The sequence below is a fragment of the Python bivittatus genome, unplaced genomic scaffold (genome assembly GCF_059951505.1).
Source record: "Python bivittatus isolate LINGU-HERP-01145 unplaced genomic scaffold, Pbiv_v1 ctg000580_np1212, whole genome shotgun sequence".
NCBI lineage: Eukaryota > Metazoa > Chordata > Lepidosauria > Squamata > Pythonidae > Python > Python bivittatus.
Genome location: NW_028277087.1, coordinates 22,948,120 through 22,972,548, shown reverse-complemented (window position 1 = coordinate 22,972,548; position 24,429 = coordinate 22,948,120). Strand labels below are relative to the sequence as shown.

Sequence of the window (24,429 nt, the reverse complement as noted above, 5' to 3'; positions counted from 1 at the left end):
GGTCAGTGCAACCCCATCCAGAACCAAAGATGGCATAGTTCCAGAAATGGAAGGCCCCAAAACCCAGAGCCACTCAGTCTTGCCAGGGTTCAGTTGAAGCTTCTTGTTCCCTGTCCAGATCCCTACAGCCTCCAGGCGCTGGGATAAGACATCATCATGTTAGTGGGGAAATAACTTGACAGCATCGCTTAATTTGCCAGGGGCAGAGATGTATATCATCAGCATACTAATCCCCATCCCACAACTACCTCCCACGCTCCAACCACAAACCACTCACAGGCACCCAGTGTCAGCTGCTCTCACTGGCTGGTCAGGGTCCCTTCTCCATTCATCTCCAACCCACCCAATCCCTTCCTCTAGCTCTCCCAGAGGGGGGAGAATCAGTTCCTCAGTGGGAAACCCATAGTTCATAATCATGGGCACCTAGCCAGCAGATGGAACTTGTGCGGCAAAGAGCCTCTTCCTCTTCCAAAGCAACAAGGAGCTTCGTCCTCTTCCTCAAGCCTCATAGAAAGAGAAGGCAAAATGGCCTCCACAGGGAGGAGGGTCCACAGCAGCCTGCCACTCTACTGGCATCCCTCTCCTCGCCCAGCCACCACCAACACCCCAGTGTCTTAGTTGGCTCCTCAGTCACAGGGCTGCCAAAGGTGGAAATCCCAGCAACAGCCAACTGTGATGGAATGGAATTATGAAGGCCAGGCTCAGGGAGATAAGCTTTTTCTTAGCTTGCTGCAGGAGGATGGGAACTACAAGAGGATGAGACTGGTGCCTCCCTGAGGAATTCACACTGTTGTGGCTGGCTGACTTGGGACCTGGGGTTTCAGTCTGGGAAGATTCTTGCTAGAAGTTGTAGCTAATAAACATAGCTGAACTGATTTTGCATTGTCTCTTGGAGTTCCTTGGGCTAGGCCTGACATAACAGAGCCACATACCGTTGCAGCAAACAAAAGTCCTTCGTCACAAACCTGTGATGCCCAGTCTCCCGCCACTGCTGCTGCCAGTTAAAAAGCACCATCTTGGCAGCCCAACGAAGTCCTCCACCAACAACTCCAGCACAATCATTGATACACCCTGCAGACGGCCTTCACAGGACCCCCACCAAGATGTCCAATGAGCGGGGGGGGGGTGCCTCCACAAGCTGCCACCAAGTCCTTAGAGAGGGAGAATGTCTGCAAGATGTCTCCAGCCAGCACGGGCTTTCTCCGTTCTCCAGGAATACAGCCCAAACGAATTGAAATCCAGGTAGGTGCCAGCCCAGGCATTTAGCCACCAGTCACCAGTACCAATTTCCTTCCATACAGCCATATAACCAGCCAGCTAGTAGGAAGGCAGTTCTTCCATGGCTTCTGTTCTCTTTGCCATCTCCCACTTAATAGCTTTCCTATCCCCATCCTTAGAAGTTTTAATAATTTTTCTTATTATGTTAGACTGGTTTATAGATTATATTTTATTTTTTGGAAATTGGTGAACAAGTCAGTCTCATATTGCTCTCTGGCCTTTGTCCCCAACAGTTGTCTGCAATCTGTTCTTGATGAAACATTGTTATTCCTTGCTACTGTCTCCTTCCTTTTGCAAAGACTCCAATTTGCTTGAAGTTTGCCAGATAATTATTCTCACTATATGATCAATTTTTCTAGCAATATTATTCTATTCTGTGTCAAAACCAAAAAGTTACAGGAACTTAAAAAATATATTAAGTTTTAAAGATATGTAGCTCATCCCCCCAACCGGTTTCTACATGAGTTACCATACATAGAGAAATTCTGTTTCTGCAATTTGACACCCTCCTACTAATGCTATATCTCTGGGTGCAGAAGAGCTATAACACACTGTAAATTCTCAAATATTCCAATTCCTCAACACTGGTTAGGATTCCTTACATCCCCCTCTCACTTCCATTATGGGTGAATGTTGGCCATGTACCAATATCAAAGAAAAGAGACTTAACAGACTCTGCAAATTATCACACAATATCCTTAATTTCACATGCTAATAATGCTGAAGATCATCCAACCAGATTAGAGCCCCAATGGAAAGGGAGTTGCCAGATGCCAGATGTTCAACTGGTTTTAGAAAGGGCTGAGAAACAAGAAATATCGGTACATAATTGAGAAAGCCAATGTATACAAAAAAATCAGTATGTGCTTCAATGATTATAGAAGAGCTTTCAATTGTCTCAACCAGGTCAAACTATAGAATGTTCTTAGGAAAATGGGAATCCCAGAACATCTGCTTGTCTTCATGTAAAACATATACACAGAACAGGAAGTCACAGTCCAGGGGGAAGAAATGGTGGACTGAAGACAGCTCCATGAAAAGCAGAGCAGACGACCGCTGCAGAATGAAGAGCCAGCGAGACCAGCTCTTTGATAATTCCTCTCCAGACAAGGAGAGGGCTTGAGATAACCCACAAGTGCTCTAGACAGTTGCTCCTCATGTGGAGACTGCAAGACAGCAGTCTCTGGTGGATTTACAGCTCTGAGAAATGAGGGAATAGCCATCTTACTCAAACCACAGTCCGCGCCTTTGAAAGGACACAGGGTTTGCATACTCTCTTTTCCAATCACTTTCTGAAATTGCTTGCTAACTGCTTTTCAACTATTAGAAACTTTGGGTCAACATGTTTTACAGTACTGGGTGAGTTTCCTTCGATCCTTAGCAAAAGAAGTTTTAAATACAAGTTTAAGGACTTAATTTTTTTTTTGGAATAAGCAGCAAAATGATAATTAAAACTTTAATTTTACAAAGTTAGAAATGGACTAAGGGTCCAGATAAATTTGAAATAAGATTTTGGGATTAATTATAAATAGTCCTTCCCATGGGAAAATGCTTTTGTTTTGAATTCTTAAAAAAAAAAGACTTTAGAAGATGGAGACTAGAGGGAACTAGAAGGAACTAAATATTAAAATTAAATTAAATTAAAATTTTAAAAATTAAAGGAGAAGAATACTCAAACTCAACTTACAGAATGAAGCAAAATATTTTAACATTGGAGATATTGAAGGGTATTTTTGAACAATAGACCCAGAAGTTAATTTTAAACATGTCTGCCTCTATAGGTAAACTGTGTTTAAAAGATGTTATGGAAGTGATTTGGAAGTAGATTTAAAAATGACAGGCTACAAGAATAACATGGAAAAAAAATGTTACACTGGACATACAAAAGAAACCAGTTGATGTTTTAATAATTAAAAGGATATAACAAATAAACCAAGAGAGTGACCTGGATAATTTTCCTATATTGGATTTACAAAAGAGGTTTGTTAAAGTTCTGAAGAATTTTGTCAGAAGGGACAAAGAAAACATGAAAGGAAATCAAGTTCTAGGACATTGTTTGAAGGGACTAAAGAACAAGGTAGTTAGATGTAAAAGGAAGGAATATAAAGTTGGTTTATTTGATCAAGCTTAAAATAGATAAGTTATCTTTGGAAACTCTTGATGGACTTGTGCTGACATCAGGATAGAAATGATGAGGCTTTAAGGATTTGTTTATAGATAAGAGATGGGATATGGGAAGAAGAGATCATTTATTGTATTTTAAGAAGGTGATAAGTTACTAAAATTGTTTATACTTGTTATGATGAAGGGTAAGGTCATTTTTTTATATATTTCTTTTCTTTTTCTTTACTGTATTCTTATTTTTTCTTTCTTTTCTATTTTTCTTTCTATTTTTTCTTTTTTGTACCTTCTATGTTTTCTATTTATTCTTTTACTTTTTTAGTTTATATTAGTTTTTATTAATTTTTTAAATAAAATTACTATTAAAAAAGAGGAAATCACAGTCCAGATAAAAGCATAGCAAAGGACTGAGAAAAGGCTGTATTCTGTCTCCTTATTTATTTCTTCTATAGACTGTATATATATATAGAGAGAGAGAGAGGGAGGGAGGCTAGATTGGAAGAGGTGAAGTTTTTAATGTGTTCAGGTTTTAAAACTGAAGGAATAAACAATAAACTGCACTATACTGATGACACTACTTTGATAGCTCTAGTAATAAATGAGCACAGTGAAAAATTGGAACTAAGATTAAATGTAAAGAAGACTAAAACAATGAAAACAGGTACAGCAATCAGAATTGACAATGAAGATATTGAAGCAATGGACAGCATCTACTTTTTAGGATTGAGTATCAATGATAAAGAAACCAGGAGTCAAGAAACATACTGAGACTAGCACTTGGTAGGGCACCAATGAGGGCCTTGGAAAAGATGTTCAGGTACATGTCTATGTCTATACCTACAAAGGTTAGAAATCTGCAGGGAATGGTTTTTTCTGTAACAGTTTAGGAAACTGAAATATGGACTTTGATGGAGCAAGATAGAAAGATGCTTTTGAACTTTGGTATTGGAGAAGACTCTTGAGCATGCTATAAACACCATAGAAAACAACAAATAGGTTGAACAAATCAATCCAGAGATCCCAGTTGAGGCACAAGTGACCAGGCTCAAATTAACATATTTTGGACACTTTATGCAAAGATCTAGTTCTATTGTGAAGTCCACAATGGTGGGTAAGGTGGAAGGAAAGAGAAGAAGACAACCAGCAGTAAGGTGGATGGACTCAATTACAGTGGCAATAGGTAGTCCATTGGAAGAGCCAGGTTGAGGATGGATCATTCTGGAAAAGGTCTGTCTGTGTGGTCACTAAGAGGTGATCAACTTGATGGCACATAATCAGTCAATCAATCACTTTTTTAAAAAACTTATTTGGCAACTAAATTGGAAAGACTCAAGGCAGCTTACATTAAAACTTAATCAGAATGCAAAAGAAATAAAAATGAAATGATGCTATGGGGAAGTACATAAAAAACATTTTCAGCCATCCCTCACCTGTCGTCATAGCTACTCCATGAACCGAAAGCCACACAGTTTTGCTAGAGCTGAGCCAGAGCCTCTTCTTCCTCATCTAGACCCTAACAGCTTTCAGGCACTGGGACAGCACCTCCACACCATCGCTTGATGGGCCAGGGGTTGAGATTAACAAGGGGGTGTCACCAGGATACTGATCATTCATAAAGCCTGGAAGTAAGATGGTGACACAACACACTGGGGAGGGAAGAGTGAGCATTGATTGGCTGAACTCCAAAATGGATTGAGTTTGGTCTAGTGGTTAAGGCTCCAGGCTAGAAAGCAGGAGACTGTGAGTTCTAGCTCTGCTTTATGCATGAAAGCCGGCTGGGTGACCTTGGGCCAGTCACTCTCTCTGCCCAACTCACCTCACAGGGTTGTTGTTGTGGGAAAAGTAGCAGGAGGAAGAAGTATTAGGTATGTTTGCTGCCTTGAGTTATTTATAAAAATAATAAAGGCAGGATAAAAAAAATCTTAACCTCCCCCTCCCCCACATATTTCTCTTCCCTGCCTAGGACTTACAGTCTTGCCAGAGTTCCAAAATCAATGGCTTTCAGGAGAGTTTTTGAAATTGGACCAAGGATTGGAGGTAGATTTTGGGTCACATGTTGCTTACCTCTGGGACAGAATGACTTATTATGGAAGCAACATTAGTATGTAGGGTAATGCAAAACTCTGGGGGGAGGGGGTTGCTTTGCTTTGAGAATGCTTCAAGTAAAGTATCTTTTCAAGGTTGCTTTGTGAATCAGTGTGACCCTATGCCCATAGAAAATGGAGTGAAGTTCTTTTCGGAGCCTCCTCTGGAACTTCCGGTAGCTGGATGAAGCTTTGGCATATATACTATATAGAGAGAAATCTGTTTGTTTGTTTTCTTTTGTGATGGGGTGGGGGGAGGGTTACAGCTACTAGTCTGTTACTAAGCCACAGTTGAGAGCAGGGCTCCACAGACCACACTAAATTCGATTCAGCCCAGTAAAAATGCTATTCATTTTCAAGGACAAATCCAGAAGAATTAAAATACTTCAAGATGAGCCAAATTAGTTTGCTAATTCAATTTGGAATAAAATTTACCTTTATTAAAAATTGTGGCTGGCAGGAACATCATTAGCCAATGAGATTAGTCATGGAAAACTAAGTCAAATATGGAGATTTTGAAAACTTAATTAAAAAATAATGAATACAACTGATGGGCAGAACCTACTCATACTCCCTTATTGGTGCAGCTTCCCAATCGTTCAATGGAGCCACAGCTTCCCAAAGATTTTAACTAACAGGTCAGCCATGTTCAATTTTTTTATTCTCCAGAGTGTAAACTCTGCATGGCAGCCTTACTGAAAACCTACACTGAAAGTTACTTACAGATACAATTTGGAGGAAGCATTAGCACAACCCATACTCTTGATCCTGTGCCCGCACTCAGCAGATGCAAATCTAATGAAAATTAATTACCCTTTCCAAAAGGAATGCTAATTCAAGGTGCTAGGTGCAAGGATTTCCAAGTGTATTTTTATGAAGCAAACTTCAAGTGCTTTAAAAAAGCCCTTTAATATGTGTTTCTTAACCACCTCTGTTTATATAATAAAAGCACCTCAAGATTTTATTTACCTCTATCTCCATTTACCAATTAATGTTCCATGACTGTGTTTGCATGACACACTTGCTTACCACATTTTAACATGGCATGTGCAGTTAATTTATGTTTCAGCATGCCATCCAATCCCAGAGAGTTAAGTTAACTGAGTCAACCTTGGTTCAATTAGGCATGAGTAAATATGTAATGTGAATATAGCTAATGTGGTAGGTGAACCCAGCATAGAAATTGCGAGGAGGTGTAGTGGTGTGTCCACTTTTTTCTTTCTTTGTAGATATAAGATAAACTTCCTATAGCCATGCTTAGAAAGGGTTACTTAACAAGCTTTACAAACTGTATCTTATGATTGTGTAGTAAGATACAAATTGAGCAGTTCATCTGTTTTACAACTTGAAACAATTAAGATAAAGAGAACATCACCCCCTCCCTAGTCCAGCAACTGTAGGGAAGGTGAGCAGTGACATGTTATAGATGAAATATTTTGGACAGAAAGTCAGTTGTCTGAACTGTGACCAAGTTGAAGATAACAAGTACCATCAGGTCACCTGCAGGTGTTGTATAGTTTATATTCTCTGTCCTTTGAAAAAATAGATAAAAGTGGTAAGAGGCCCAGACCCTTTGAACCTCAACATGGACCTGAAGATCAAAGAAAGTGCTACATAGCAGCCAGTGAGCTCCATTGGTACTATCTCCTGTCATTTTGGGGTGGGGGGGTGGGGTTCCTGGCAAGCTGAAGTGATATAATCTGATATATTTTCTTTTTCCTCTGTAATTCTCTTAATCTTCTTGTGAGCCACTCAGAATTATATAAGATGGGTGGCTGAATGAATGAATGAATGAATGAATGACCTGCTTATCTTCATGCCGGTTAATAAATGTGTGATGAGGAAGGATGTGTTTGCCTTTTTACTTGACTTTATTACTATATTTCTACTGTTAGGTTTGTTGGCAGGTGCTTGCAAGTTTATTTATTTATTTGATTCAATTTAGGTGCCACCCAACTCCAAGCTGACCCTTGGAGCTCACAATATAATAAACCATAAAAACACAAAGCAAAACAAGATGGGATCCAGTCACTCTGTATAGAAACACCAAATACTTCCAACAAGGGGCTTCATCCATCTTAATCCAAGGCCAGGAAGAACAACTATGTCTTCAAGACCTTACAAAACGTCAACAGGATGGGAACCACATGGGTTTCAGGACAGAGAAGGGGCGCTTCCTGGGTCCTGATAGATGGCAGTGTTTGATCAAAGGAGCCTGGAGTGTGCCAAGTACAGTACTGGTGGCATGTACCGGTTGCACAGAAACCTTGGGAGATAGACAGTCCCTCAGATAACCCAACCCTATGCCAACTAGGGCTTTATAGGTAATGACCAGCACCTTGAATCACACCCAAAAGCATACTGGCAGACAGCACAATTCATGAAACAGTGATGCCACACGGGCATCCTGAGGCATGCCTATTGCTGCCATTGCCACTGCATTTTGAGCCAGTTGAAGCTTCTGAGTGGATTTCAAGAGCAGCCCCATACATTGCAGTAGGTGATTAGAGCATGAGTGACTGAATGAAGTGTCTCCAGATCCAGGAAGGAGTACAAATGATGCACCAAGGAGTGAGCCTGAGCACTCCTGAGGTTTATCTAGCCTCAAGGAGAAGTGAACAGACTGAACCTGGCCCTCCAACTGGATTTAGTTCCCCATCTCTGATTTCTTCAGTGAAGTCAAATGACAATGGAGTGCCAGAAGCTGACTCTGAAAATTCAATTAAAAACTATAAATAAAATAAACACAAAGAATGTTTTTTTCCACAATCACAGTAACCAACCCCAATGTAAGGACTCCTGTTTTTTATTTGGGAAGTATGAAATGTATGCAAATATGGGTTACAGGCAAAAGGAAATCACAGTGCAATGTTATACATGCCCACTCTGAAATATCCAGTTCGATGTCCCTCACAGTCATAGATAAGAACAAAGCTATACTCTGGTCTTGTCCAGGCATGAGCCAAGGATTTTACCACCTTAAGCCAATTAAATTGTATCTGGATCTGTCTCTCTCTCACCCACACCCATTCCCCTGAGGTTTGACCTACCTAAGCAGCATTCAGAGAACAGTGCCAAGAATTGGTCTGGAATATGTTTAAAACTGGCTGCCTATGTGCTGCTGGGCCCCATTCAAAAGGTTGACGCCCAACTATAAAGCCCTGAACTTCAGAGATGAGCCTTTCCCCCAATATTGATAGATCCGTGCTCAAAGATCAACTGGGGAAGCTCCCACCTGTAGTCATGGCTCACAAAGTGATGATTTGGAATAGGGCCAAACTTAATGGAAGGCCAATAGTAACATTCCTAGAGTAACATAAACTTAATCAGTCTGCATAACAGGATACTGTCTGTGTTGGTTTCAGAGACAGGATATCAGCAACAATGGATGTGTATAAAATCCTATTTGTGTGGACTTTTGCTGAATGGCACAAGATGCATTCTCTTATCCATTCCCCTGACATTATGTATCCCTCAATATTTAATTGTTCTCATTCAATTTTATGACTTCTCCGCTTGTGACTGAAATTTCTATATGTGTGCCAAACCAGAACCATTGCAACAATTACTGTGGAGTTTCTTTTAAATTATAGAATCTGATTGGGAGTATTTTCTCCATCTTCTTGGACCTCAAGAGGGAAGAGGAGGTTTATGGGAAATCTATGACTGAGCATGCTTTATTGGGAAGAGGGCTATGTTTCACTTCTGACTTATACTGTGTACTATATACAGTGGGGCAAAAAAGTATTTAGTCAGCCACCAATTGTGCAAGTTCTCCCACTTAAAAAGATGAGAGAGGCCTGTAATTTTCATCATAGGTATACCTCAACTATGAGAGACAAAATGGGGAAAAAAATCCAGAAAATCACATTGTCTGATTTTTAAAGAATTTATTTGCAAATCATGGTGGAAAATAAGTATTTGGTCACCTACAAACAAGCAAGATGTCTGGCTCTCACAGACCTGTAACTATTTCTTTAAGAGGCTCCTCTGTCCTCCACTCATTACCCGTAGTAATGGCACCTGTTTGACCTTGTTATCAGTATAAAAGACACCTGTCCACAACCTCAAACAGTCACACTCCAGACTCCACTATGGTGAAGACCAAAGAGCTGTTGAAGGACACCAGAAACAAAATTGTAGACCTGCACCAGGCTGGAAGACTGAATCTGCAATAGGCAAGCAGCTTGGTGTGAAGAAATCTACTGCGGGAGCAATAATTAGAAAATGGAAGACATACAAGACCACTGATAATCTCCCTTGATCTGGGGCTCCATGCAAGATCTCACCCCGTGGGGTCAAAATGATCACAAGAATGGTGAGCAAAAATCCCAGAACCACATGGGGGGACCTAGTGAATAACCTGCAGAGAGTGGGACCAAAGTAACAAAGGCTACCATCAGTAACACACTATGCCGCCAGGGACTCAAATCCTGCAGTGCCAGACGTGTCCCCCTGCTTAAGCCGGTACATGTCCGGGCCTGTCTCAAGTTTGCTAGAGAGCATTTGGATGATCCAGAAGAGGATTGGGAGAATGCCATATGGTCAGATGAAACCAAAGTCGAACGTTTTGGTCTAAACTCAACTCGTTGTGTTTGGAGGAGAGAGAATGCTGAGTTGCATCCAAAGAACACCATACCTACTGTGAAGCATGGGGGTGGAAACATCGTGCTTTGGGGCTGTTTTTCTGCAAAGGGACCAGGACGACTGATCCGTGTAAAGGAAAGAATGAATGGGGCCATGTATCGTGAGATTTTGAGTGAACACCTCCTTCCATCAGCAAGGGCATTGAAGATGAAATGTGGCTGGGTCTTTCAGCATGACAATGATCCCAAACACACCGTCCGGGCAACGAAGGAGTGGCTTCGTAAGAAGCATTTCAAGGTCCTGGAGTGGCCTAGCCAGTCTCCAGATCTCAACCCCATGGAAAACCTTTGGAGGGAGTTGAAAGTCCGTGTTGCCCAGCGACAGCCCCAAAACATCACTGCTCTAGAGGAGATCTGCATGGAGGAATGGGCCAAAATACCAGCAACAGTGTATGAAAACCTTGTGAAGACGTACAGAAAACGTTTGACCTCTGTCATTGCCAACAAAGGATATATAACAAAGTATTGAGATGAACTTTTGATATTGCCCAAATACTTATTTTCCACCATGATTTGCAAATAAATTCTTTAAAAATCAGACAATGTGATTTTCTGGATTTTTCCCCCCATTTTGTCTCTCATCGTTGAGGTATACCTATGATGAAAATTACAGGCCTCTCTCATCTTTTTAAGTGGGAGAACTTGCACAATTGGTGGCTGACTAAATACTTTTTTGCCCCACTGTAAATAGGGCATAACTTTTTGCAAACTCTGCCAAAGCATGTGTAGTTATTATCCTTGATTACATTTCATAACAGGCAAAGCACTAGGGAGGGGATCCTTACCTTTTATCAAGTTTTTGACAAAGTGCCCTGTTGGTGAAGCTTTGGAAAGCAGCACCTCACTTTCAGGGGTGCATTACAGCTGCCACCCCATGTTGAAGGGGCCTTTTGCTCCAAGCTGAAACAGAAAGCATCAAGGTACTGTGAGGCAAAGTGGCAATGCTTCATGCAGCCCCAGGCATTATAATGTGACTATGGTATGCATTCATATGAATGCAAACGGTAAATCACATGTGTACTTTTAAATTCAGAAATTACAATTCCCATAAGTACAACACTGAATTGCAGTACTTGATCCCATTATAAACTCAGTGGATGTTGTGATTCATTAATGCACGCTCAAGAAGTCCACACAGTGGTGCCTCAGAAGTAAAAGGATACACATACATACATACATAATGTATGTAAATATACACATACACATATACACATACATGCCCCCAAGCACATATACACATATACATACATATATACACAAATATAGATTCTGTAGATCCTGCCTATATGTGGTGATAGGGATATGATCCTACTGTGAGCTTCAATTCAGTCCTGAGCAAAGCCATTCCCTCCAGCACTATCAGCCACAGAATACCAGCATGGCCTCAGCAGACAGCATTACTGAAGAATGCCTGTCTCTTGTACTGCACATCTCCAGAGATAAGTTGCTGTGGAACCTGCATTTTAAATCACCCTCCTGCCACAGATAGCATTGCTATGGTAATTAATGCTAATGTAGTGAGTGAACAGCACATTTGAGATCAGGAGAAGCTTTGCTTTCCTTTCATTTGCAAATAATTTAGATTTCTCCTGCTTTGAAGGAGGGCTGTTCTATTCAGGGCCTACAGTCATGGCCCATTTCACAGCATTGCTGAAGGTTGCAGTTCTAAAGTCAAAGCATAATTTTAACTGTCAGCTGAATGATCCCTGTGTCTTAATTTGGTAATGAGAAAAAGAACATTTTATTAATGAGAATAATGCAAATGCCATACCATTGATCTTTATTTTTATTTAGAATGCTTATAATATCCCAAGTCTCAGTTTGTTCAAGTTTTTAATGTGGTTTAAACATTAAAATAGAGAGATGACTAAAACATCAAATCAAGACTTTAAATAAAAAACATGGTCAAGTTTAAAAAAATTGTAAACATTAATTACAAAATAAAATAATCTTTAGATGGTACCTAGCACATGAGACAATCGATGTCAAGATAATAGAAGATCCTATCCATAATACCCACTCACCTACCTTCTTTTCAAAGTTGGGAGGACCAAGAGCAGCTCTTGGAAGATGTCACACATTCATGTAATTCACTCAGGAGAAGGCAGTGCTTGATATCATTAATTTACATACATTAAACAGAAAGGTTGCCCTTGCTTCCTGTACTGAATTTCTTCAGCTAATTATGACATTAAATCAACCCTGACTGCTCATTGGAAGGATTGGTAATGAAGCTCAAGCTCAGATACTTTGGTCACCTAATGCGAAGAGAGGACTCTTTGGAAAAGACCCTGAAGCTGGGAAAGATTGAAGGCAAAAGGAGAAGAGGACGGCAGAGGATGAGATGGTTAGATAGCATCACTGAAGCAATGAGCATGAAACTGAGCAAACTCAGGGAGGCAGTGAAGGACAGGAAGGCCTGGCGCGATATGGTTCATGGGGTCACGAAGAGTCGGACACGACTTAATGACCGAACAACAAATTATTACATGGAATACAGCTGTACTGGATTATTGCTGCTGCTGCCGCCGCCGTTAGGTCCTGAACAGACTAAAACTAGCTGAGATGGGATAGGCGGAAAGTATTTTTACCTTTGGTTACCTTGAGAAACCACTTCCATCAGGCCTCTCCTCTCCCATAATAGTAATCCAAGCAGCATCTAGTCAACCTTGTTTGACCTCAAAAGAGCTAAGCAATGGTAGGCCTGGTTAATATTTGAATAGGAATCCAACAGGAATTCCCATTCTTATTGGTCAGACTGGAAGAAATGTCCTGGAAGAAGGTAATGACCATATAGACTATTGCAATGCGCTCTACTTGGGGCTATCCTTGAAAAGTATCTGGAAGTTACAGCTGGTTCAAAATGCAGCTGCAAGGGCAATTTTAGGTGCCCCAAAGATGGCATGTCACACCTTTGCTGCTCGAGCTGCTTTGGGTCCCAGTTTGCTTCCGGGTCCAATTCAAGGTGTTAGTTATCACCTTTAAAGTCCGACATGGCATGGGACCGGGTTACCCGAGGGACCATCTCACCCATATTATATCAACCCATCCCACCTGGTCAGAGGGTGTGCTACGGACCCCGTTGATGAATGAATGTCAACTGGTGAGGCCTTCTCTGCCATGGCCCCTGCCCTATGGAATACCCTTCCTGCAGAGGTGAGGCTGGCTCCCACTCTCTTGACCTTTCAGGAAGCAGTCAAGACCTGGCTCTGCCAACTTGCATGGGGTGAGAAAAGGGGTAACCAACCCTGGGGATGGCTAGCACCTTGAAGATGCTGCCATATGTTAATATCTTTTTGATCACCAGCATCTTGGAAGATATTATTTGGTTTTATTGTATTTTTATGCTTTTATTGTGTTTTAACTAATATTTGTTGTTTTTGTGAACTACCCAGTCACTTCCTCGTGAGATGGGCGGTGTCTAAATTCGAAACAAATATAAATAAAGGCAAACCTCTTCCTGTATTGCTGCCAAGAAAACTATATTGACAAGTCCATGTACTCACTGGAAATCAAACTTGACTGAAAGGAGTCATTTATCAAGCCATTCCAGGAAGGGTGGCACAGGGAGAGACTAAGCTCTTTATAACATTATGAGCTGGTACATGAGTATTATTTCATTTTTTACACCATTTTTTTTGTGGCTTGAATTTTTAAGATAAGCTTAAATGCACAGATGTTTCTATTGATTTGTACACTGCACTGGATACCTTTCTGTTTGAAATGTGGAGCATGGATGCTTTAATTAAATAACTAGTTAAACACAGGCCCTGCCTGGGGACATCTACTTTAAATTAAGGAAGACACTTTAATAAATAAATCCAAGTGAATCAGGAATTTTACAGTGAATAAGATATATATATTGAGAGCCTTCAATGAAATTAACAGGGGAAGAAAATCCAGTGGCAGTTAGAACATGTAGTCAGGAGGACCATTTAAGATGGTAAGGAGAGCAGATGAGGGCCACACCCCACTGACAAGGGTACCTATTACCTTCTCAACTAGTGTCCTCAATGAATAAGGTATTACAAGCAGCTCATTGCTCTCAAGGTAGCCACCCCAGCACCCTGGCCTGCTCCTAAGCTAGGCTCTAGGACCAGAAAGAGCCATAGATAATTACAATAACTGCTTTTCTGCAGAAAAACAGCCAGAGCAGCTCTCAGGTATGCATACCAAGCCCAAATGCCTTACTCTGAGGAAAATATTACCGAGCAGGTACACTATGATAGTAGGGAAACTAAGGGGTGCAATGCTAGCAGTGGCCCTCACATTTCAAGCAGAAGTTCTACTCAGGTGAATCTCAGGGCATTAGTTTGAGGATCTTGGGAGAAAATAAGTCTGATTCAGGCTTAACCTGAATGAGAAGTATGAGTGAAAGAGCTGAAAACTGCCCATTTATTATTTTACCATTTCAACTTGCCATCTTTAACCATTTTTTCCCAACTTGGTCTTCAAATGCACACTTATTGTTCCAAATATGAACATTCTATACAGGAAGCAGCAGCTGGGGGGGGGGTGGCATTTCAGGGCTCTTCAACATGAGGAGCCTGTGGCAATCTGATAAAAGGGCCACCCCATGATGTCAGGTAGCTTTTGTGGGGCTTAGGAAGCTGAGCCTATAACATTTGACAAAATACTTCTGCAGTATTTTCTCTGCAGGTGGGCAGCATTTGGCATCTGACAGGAGCTCTCCCCTTTCCCCAACTCCCGAGATTTCCCCTTCCTCCTACAGCCAAGGTAGTCTGTTGTAACCTCCCCTCCATCTTTGATACTCAGACCAAGGGACTGTTCTTGTATATTGGCCAGTTGGGTGTAGTGTGTGTCCAACTGTAAAGAGAAACAGTTGCAAGGGAAGATTGAGGGTAGCAAATGGGGCTGGTTATCTGCCATGCTTTTGTGCCTTCCCACTGGCCGGCTGGCGGGAGCACTGGTTGACAAGAGAGGATAGGACCCAACAGTACCCACTATAGTAAGGCTGCTGCAGATAATAAGAGGACTGAGGTCAGTGTTGTGCCAAAGTGTCTTTGAAGGGAACCATTTGCAGGAAAGGAAATTTCCTTTCCTGTTCTCTTTCCATTTATCCATTCTAAATTCCCTAAGCTATGGTTTTTGAGGTTTTGGTACATATATGCGCATATGGTTTTGCTTTAAAAAAATATTTAAAAAAAGAAACACAATTTTCTTAAAGATTTTAAAAAGAAAGATAAAAACTAATAGAAACTATTATAAAGAAAAAGAAGGAAAAAAAGAGGAAGCTAAAAGTGCAAGAAAGAAAAAGAAAAATAGAAAAAAGATAAAGTAGCTTCCAATCTTCTTTACAGCAGTTGTAAGTACAATTATAAGTTTACCTCTTACTCTATAGTTACAACATAACTCTCTAATAATCTATCCCGTCTATTCATCAAAACCATAAATCATAAGCTTATTTTTTTCTGTTTCATGCAAAAAGTCTATAAGGGGTTTCTAGTCAGCAATAAATGTAGATATTGCCTTTTCTCTGATCAAAGAAGTCAATTTCACCATCTCAGGAAGTTCCATCATCTTCACCAACCATTCCTCCATTGTGGGTAATGCCAAACCTTTTCATCTTTGTGCATACAATAATCTCGCTGCAGTTATCATGTACAAAAACAAAGTTCCATAACTTTTCCAACTGTTTGGCCATCAATCCCAAAAGAAAAAACTCCGGTCTCAACTATCTTTAAAATACTCTGAATCAGTACAGTGGAACCTCGGGTTAAGAACGCCTCTGTTAACGAACTTTTCGGGTTACGACCAGCTCCGGCCGCAAAAATTTACCTCGGTTTGCTAACTCCGCCTCGGGGTACGAACAGGATATGTGGTCATTTTCCCTCCCGTGACACGGTCCGCGGCCATTTTTCCACCCGACACGTGGTCGTAGGGAGGGGGACTCTCCCTCCAAGCAATAGCTGCCTCCCTGTCCTCCACGCCGGAACGGATTAATGGTAATTACATTGAACCTTATGGGGAAATTTCCTTTGGGTTGTGACCAATTCAGGGTGCGACCAGAGTCACGGAATGGATTAAGTTCGTAACCCGAGGTTCCACTGTATATGTATTTGAATCCAGAATTTTCTAGCTTTTTTACAGATCCACCAAACATGATAAAATGTCTCTTCCTGTTGTTCACATTTCCAACATAAATTTGAACTGCCTTTATATATTCTAGACAATTTTTCTGGTGACATATACCAATAATACATTTTATAAAAATTCTCTTTAAGATTATAACATAGCGTAAATTTCAATCCTTTCAGCCACGTATTTTCCCACTGTTCCATCTATACATTATAACCAAAAAGTTTAGCCCACTGTATCATACATTCTTTTACTTGTTCGTCTTCTGTTTCAAATTTAAATAAAAGTTTATACATTTTAGCAATTACATGTTCATTAGTACACAATTCTATTTCACTCAGTCTTATGTTAAAACCATAATTTTTTTTGTCTACTTTAAATCTTTTTAGTTGTAAATAAGAGAACCGTTGACAACTATATCCCTCTGCCACCAGTTCTTCTCTTGATTTTTTAACATTCCCCTTGACAAAATTCTAGTATCTCGCAGTAAGTTAGCCATTTGTGTTTGCCTATTATTTCTCATCAGAAAATCTTGTTTCTAACTGGGAGACTCTCGTGTATTGCAAATGTTCTTCCCTCAAATCCTGTCTGATGAGAGATAAAATATGGGATGAAAAAACTATTAAAACTTGAGTTACTTATCTGCCACTTTAGCACATAATCTAAATCTGCATTTCCAAATGATTAACTTTGTGAATCTTTATTATAGCAAATTTAGGAACTATACAATCCTGAAAGATTGCTCCCAACATGGTCCTGTCTCTCTGCTCCATTTGTTCAGAATCTCTTAGTGCCTTATTTTTCTCACAGCTTTGGTGCTATGTTGGACTGGAACCACATGAAGCTGAAGATAACACCCATAGTTTTAGGGAAAGTCTCATCAAATGCAAATTTCATGGAATCCTGAAGAGGTATTTCCACAACTTCAATCAGCTCGCCTTCCTCTGGCTGGCCACCTCCTTCACTCGATTTCATCTCATCAGTTACCTGCGCATAAAATAATGTCTGCTTTGATCCTGTCACACCAACTCCAGATCTTGAGGGATGAAAAAAAAAAGAATTTAAGTTTAAGTAAACCTTAGATTAACATACATATATACATACATACATACATACATATATATATACATACATACATACATACTCATCACACTATTTGCTTTCTATAAACCACAGAAGAATAACCTGGAACAAGAAATTAAAGGCAAAGGGAAAAAAAATTAACTGTAGCCACTTCATTATCAACACAATTCAGTATTTCATATTTTTCTATCCTTGCAAACCTTCCTTGCTTCCATCACTAATACACACACACGTGTGTATGTGTACACACATAAACATTTTATATCATGGATGTTTTAATACTTTTATTGTGAATATTTTGTCCTGAATTGTGTTATGTACTGCCAAGAATCTTTTGACTGTGGAAGAATAGAAGTCCATACTCCGCTTTACATGTTGTCCTTTGTTCTTTAAACTTCTCAACTCTCATTTTTTGGAGATCTCTTTAATACCATGCAAGTTCCCTTCCTCTTGATGCAGTAACTCTTTCATATATTTGTTTTGCAATTTGATCCTTGTTCATTCTGTCTATATGACCAAACCACTTTAACACATTGCTTTTGTAAGATACTGCCACTCACTTTTGTATTCAATCTACATTCATTCATCAAGTATTCATTCTTGTTTTACTACTAATACTCCTTAAGTACCCCATTCCTGCTGCATTCAAATTATTTTTATGTTTCCCTTGACATTGCAAGTTTCACTTCTGCTTAACAAAGTGGGTAGAAATATACTCTTATACATATAGCCATTTTCACTTCTTTTGGCAAGCGTTCATCCTTGCAATAGACCACATACTACCTACTATTTTTCTACCAGTATGTGCACATTTTTTTCCCATTCATTTTCCATCTTTAGTAAACATTTTTCCAAGGTACACAAATTCATCTTCTTGCTCTAGTTTTCACTATGGAGTTATAATTTGCAATCTTTCATTTCATTTTCCCACATACAACTATCCTGGTATTTGATATACAGTGGTACCTCTACTTACGAACGCCCCTACTTACGAATTTTTCGAGATACGATCAGCTCCGGCCCCAAAAATTTACCTTTACTTATGAACTTGCCTCGACTTATGAACTGGATCCGTGGCCATTTTCCGCCCGTTCCACGTGGTCCGCGGCCATTTTTCCACCCCTGACGCGTGGTCCGCAGACGCTGGAACGGATTAACAGTAATTACATTGAACCTTATGGGAAAATTTACTTTGACTTGCGACCAACTCGACTTGCGATCAGAGTCACGCACGGATTAAGTTTGTAAGTAGAGGTACCACTGTATTTATTTTCAGATTCTTACTCCCTGTTATACCATACCCCCTATTTAATTTTACTACAAACAATTTGGAGTCTCAGCCAGCAACACAGTTTTGTTTCCGTACAAAAGTACATCTACATTAATGTTCTTAACCAACACCTCTGTTGTCACAAGTATCCTTTATACATTAATAGATATATTAAACAAACAAGGAGATATCACATATCCCTGTCTTACTCCCTGCTCAGTTTTGAACCACTTGGTAAACATCCCCTTTATTCTCACACATTTTACTTACTTCATATAGTGCTCTTCCTACATTCAGCAACCAATCTTCAACTCCAAGTTTGTGCAAAATATTCTATAAGTCAACCTACTCGTCAACCATATGCTTTTTCTAAAACAATAAAGATTATTACTTCCCATATTGATACATATTTCAAGAGACGGTTGAAGAGCAAAATTCTGTCTGCATATCCTTTGTTTGGCATAAGGCAAGACTGCATTTCCAAAATTTTGTTCATGTTTATCTCTTATACCCTTTCAATCAGTATTCTATCAAATAATTGCCAGGACACTTAATTTATTAAATTTGTTATAGCTGCCCACTCCATTAGACTCTGGGCAGCTTACAAAATCCAAAAAACAATAAAAACAATTAAACAGATAAACAGGAATCCCAGACTGAAAAAAAAACAGAACAATAAACTACACAGATATGACAGGGGCTCCACAAATGCATAAATAAACACATTAATACCAGGCCTGGGTATTTAACAAACATATCTCCCTGTAATTTTTGCATTTACTCTGTTGTTCATTTCACTCAAGGTGGTTACAAGCACAGGTGATGACTGACCATAATTAGCCAGCCAATTGGGAGTTTGGTTAGAGGATGGAGTTGCCTTCCAAGGGGTGACCCAAGTTATGTTCACCTCCTGCCCTGGTTTCCTGCGGTGGTTCCTCTAGCCCAGTGCTTCTCAACTTTGACAACTCAAAGGTGTGTGGACTTCAACTCCCAGAATTCCCCAGCCAGCCATGCTGGCTGGGGAATTCTGGGAGTTGAAGTCTACACATCTTCAAGCTGCCAAGGTTAAGAAGCACTGCTGTAGGCCCTTTATGGACTACCAGGCTGGTTAAAAGCTTGATGTTAACTAGGTCTACAGAGTATAATAAGAACTGCATCTGTGCATCCTCCCACCCCCCACCCCCCACCCCTTTTCCCAGGAAGTCAGTTTCAACCTGGCACCAGCTCTCTGCTGATGGGTCTCTTTGATAGGTCACTGCCATGGGGGCTTCTTCAGCAAGCCTCTTACCTTACCCCAGCCCAGTCTGCTGCAGGACTTTTTCAGCCACAGCATCACATACTGCTGCTTGATCACTTCCCAGGCCTGTCTCACTAGGCTGTGTGTTGGTTTTCTACACGGAGTCCATCTACAAGCCTCTTCAAAGGCCAGTTACCACTTGGGCTTTTCCTGGCCTTGACCTTGCCTTATCTTTATCTGCTTCAGCTGCTGTGGCTTCAGGCATATTTAACCTGTTCCTATTTTAATTCTGGCTTCTAGGCTGCTCAGCTTCCAGCTTCTATAGCTTAAAGCAAAAACCTTCCAGTTTTCTTGATAAGAAGCTTGTGTCTTTAGTCAGATTTCATCTGATCTCATCAGCTATAAATTCCTGCTGCTATTTTTTTCAGAGCCATCAGTATAGATAAGTGGAGCCATTTAAAAGCAATGGAGAGAGGGGCAGGCCGCAGTTCATTCCTTTTCAAGTTGTGCGGAACCTATCCTTTCACTTCACATCACTTTTCACTTTCTATAGGAGGAAAAAAATGCTATTCTTCCAAATGTCAGGCACAGATGCAATCTTAACACATGTTAACTCCAAAAGCAAACTCATCCCCATTTTAACATTTCAGTTATGTTGGCTACACCTGCAACCTTACTGGGTTTTTTTTTAAATACTTTTCAAAATGTATTATTTCCTTTTTATCATTTTTTTCCTTAGACACTAATATTTCTACCATTTATTTTAATTCCATTCTTCAATGTATTTTCATTCCCATACAAATCTTTAAAATACTCCTTCCAGCATTAGTTACATTCTTAATTCTATTTATTCCACTAGAGGTTTCTTGTTGATTCCTTTCTACCCACTTTCAAAACAATTTTTAACAATTCCACCAAAATCATTCTGCATTCTGCTATTTTTAATCTTAATCATTCCTTACTCTTTAATTACATTCTTTCTTCACAACTACCCTTCTGTCTCTTTACATATCTGTCTCTTGCTCTCAGTTTTTGCAGCAAATCATTCTCATATACTCTAATTTTTCTCAGCCCCAGCTTTTTTCACTTCACAATTAAACTAAACATCTTTTTTCATACTTTTCATTAGTAAAGTCCACACATTTTCTGTTGTAACATAATTCAGTTCATTCCATTCCAAGTAACGTCCATACCCTTTTTCCTTATGCCTTTCCATTCATTCTGTTGGGAGAATCAATGTTCTAATACTTTTTCATGCAATATTTTTTTCTTTTCTTTTCTTTGTTTCAACTTGGACACTGCCCAAATTCAATCAACTCCAGGCAGCTCCAAGCATAAAAACAGAACAAGGTAGATAATTTTCTACTGAATCAATGTTTTCATATTCATGCTTAAAAATGGATTCTCATTAATCATACTATACTTTAAAGTGCTATGCTTAAATAAAATTTTGACTTTCATTCCTTAATAGAATATAATTTATAAGAATGTACAATCTAGATTATAGAAAACATTTTACACAACATTTATCTGGAATCATAGTGTTCTTTGTATTGCATTCCAAATCCAGGAACACACAATGAGTGAGCGGGTGAGCAATAAAGATAATTTCCCTAGGTAATTTCTTAGACCTTTACACAATTCTGAGGTTATAAGTAGCAGGTGCAGGAAAATGCATACCCACAGAATAGCAGCAATTGACACAAAATGATATTATACTCTAATAATCTGTAGAGGCAGGTGTACTAGCAGGTGATTCCACTAAATTGTACTACAGTCATTAACCACAGTGTAGTGAGGTTAAAACTGCATGTATAGATTACAATGCAGAATGTAGCACTGCACAAAAATAACTACATTAGATATGATTATACTCCATTTACTATATTTTATTTTTGTAAAACATCAAAGAAACTCAATTTATAAAACTAAAAACAAAGGAAATGAGGCCCTGGTATTGGATTCAATATACTTCTGAAATGCAACCACAGTTTGAGGATGGGGGATGTCTACTGTTCCTTGCCATCTAACTCAAAAAGAAAAAAAGTTCCCTAACTTCAGTTATGGACTAGATGAGGAAGAACAAACTGAAATTAAATTCAGAAAATAAAAAAGTGCTGTTTGTCAGTAAGAAACTAGGCTCTGGGGGTTGCTTTCCCCCTGAAAGAGCAGGTCTGCAGACAGGGAAGGAAAGTTCAATTCAGCCATCTCTAGATTTCCAGGTGGCCGTGGTAATAAGGAACGTGTTAGCTGCAACCATTCCTGAGCTGTTGAGACCTAGCAACATCTATGTTACATCCTGAACTGATTATTGCAATTTATTTATTTAATGTTTATGCCATTTACTGTTCAGATTCTGGCCAGCTTACAATAAAAAATAAATCCCAAAAATCAGTATCAAACCACATCATGTAACTCTCCCATCCCCAAGCAGTTCCTTCAATTAGATGACATCTTCTGCTCCAAAGGCTTTCTGGAAGAGAGCAATTTTTATCCCTTTCTGCCTTGCCAGCAGGGAGAGGGCCATCCTAACCTTGCTATTCCAGAGCAAAGGGACCATTACCAAGAAGATTGGTAATTGGGCCTGTGAGATGGATGTTAACTTATTGTGATTGTTGTTGTCCCTGGCTGCCATTATGCATATTTATTACTATTTTTTGCTTAAATATAAGCAAAAACAAAGACTTGCTTCTGGGCATCCTCCCCCTAACCTCACAAAGGGGAGATCTTCCTGATATTCCTGAGGTCTATTTATTCAATACATGGGAGAGGATCTTCTCCTGTGTTGTTCCAAGCTACAGCTGCCACTGTCCCCACTCTTTCTGCATTCAGGAAATGAGTTGAGACTTGCCTATTTAGTTAGACCTTTTCAGTTAAAGTGATGATATTTGTTAGGTTTTACCAGTAGCTGCCTTAAGTGCCTTCTGGGCAGAAAGGTGGATTATAAATGGTATAAAAAATAAAATCCCTCAGTACCTTAGGGGAACAAAGTTCTAACCTGATCAAACATTTGTGACTCCAAAAGGAATAGCATTCATTTATCTCAGCTACAAAATTTCAGATTTGTATACTAAGTAGCCCTTAAACTAATGTATAGCATATAAAATGGAGTCAATACAATATGCATTTTTTCCATGAAATAACTTAGTAGGAAGCAGAACGTTTAATAACTAGTTTCCTGATGCAAACAGATATGGGCTCCTTTTCTGGAGCAGTCTCGAGTTGTTTGGTGAATTTTGCCATTTCTCAGTCTCGGCAGGATATCCTGTTCATCTCATCTGCAGATGCTCCTTCTCTTACCAATTCCCTATATTCTTATACAGTAATTCTTCATTTCTCTGGAGGGATTCATTCCCAGGTAGGTTGACAATGCAAGTATGTAATGTATGTGTAGTCCCCTACATGTTGGCGGACCAACAGTGCTCAATTAATCAGCAGATACTGCAGCACAGCAAAGATGAAACGGACCTGGTGACCCACTGGCATAAAGGTGAAAAAGATGGTTTGTGGAGAAACGCTCACATGGTCAAGAAAGTGGAAGACATGTGGAGTCTGAATCAAACTTTGGCACTTCTCATTACAAGGCCCCAAATGGCTGAAAGAACCAGGCACTCTAGACTTGTTATCACTACAGCAAACAAAGCTGGGGTTGGATGGACCAATATTTAACCCAGAATAATTTTACACTGGATATTTTTGCTTTTTCTGGCCTTCTTTTGTGACCAGAAACAATTCTCAGCTCAGAACAATACACATTTTTCCAACTGGCGCAGGTGTGGGTTCATTTGTAGGGAAACTGGCATGTAGGAACTATAATATAGGAAATGCTGAGATGTACAGTATAATATCTTACAAGAGGGCTTTGAAGCCATTCTAATATCATGGCTCTTCACTCAAATACCTACAGAACATAACACATCCCATGTGTATAAGTGAGTTCCCCCCATTGGGGGGGAGATGGGCGGGTGAGAAATTTAATAAATAAAATAAATATAAACTTTCCAGTAACTCTTACCTCAGTGTTACCTCCCTTCTCAATTATTTGGCTACACTAGTTTACAACATACAAGAGAATGCAGTCTAATACTAAATGGTGGATTAGAGCAGTAGGTAAGAAAGAATTCATATCATCAAAGCCTTTTTTGAGGGTTGACTACTGAATTACAGTTCAAAAAATGGAAATAATGCATTGTATACAACAGAATTCCAAGATGCAACTTTTAAGATGTGATTATCCCTCAAAAGCATCTTACTGAGTATAATGAGGGTGATTCCCAACAAAGCATGGCTAGGACTGCAGGCTTTGTTCCATACCAAAGAAAGGACCTTTTCATCTAGGAAACTCGTCCTCTAATCTGGATCCAAGGAGCAGCAAAAGACTTCTCCTCTGTTCAGTGTCCCCTCTCTTTAGCAAAAAGCTTGTTAATCCAGCAGGAAACAACATTTGCCAGGATTGGCAGCTGAGGATTTGTACTTAATTCCAGATTTTTTCCCTCCTCCACCTTCTTCATTTTTTTAATGTTAGCGTCCACTTTAACAGAGTTGTCAGGAGGAAACGCTAATAAAGTTTTGCTTCCTTTTAAAGTCACCACTTTTCCATACATTTTGACA

The 24,429-nt window shown here is 39.7% G+C and overlaps 1 protein-coding gene across 3 annotated transcripts in view; it reads right to left on the bottom strand.

Annotated features, from left to right (window-relative positions):
• NUDT14 (nudix hydrolase 14) overlaps positions 1 to 24,429 on the bottom strand; it is a 90,660-nt gene that overhangs the window by 15,650 nt on the left and 50,581 nt on the right. Inside the window, exons 5-6 of one of the 3 annotated variants that reach the window (XM_088149762.1) lie at positions 18,364 to 18,454; positions 17,139 to 17,264 (exon numbers count right to left, since the gene is read on the bottom strand). In XM_088149762.1, the coding sequence (XP_088005888.1) occupies positions 18,370 to 18,454 (85 nt within the window). In that variant the 3' untranslated portion in view covers positions 17,139 to 17,264; positions 18,364 to 18,369. Of the gene's footprint in view, positions 1 to 10,914; positions 11,030 to 11,897; positions 17,265 to 18,363; positions 18,455 to 24,429 lie in introns of those variants that run through there. The other 2 variants (XM_088149761.1, XM_007420295.4) reach the window with 2 other exon arrangements.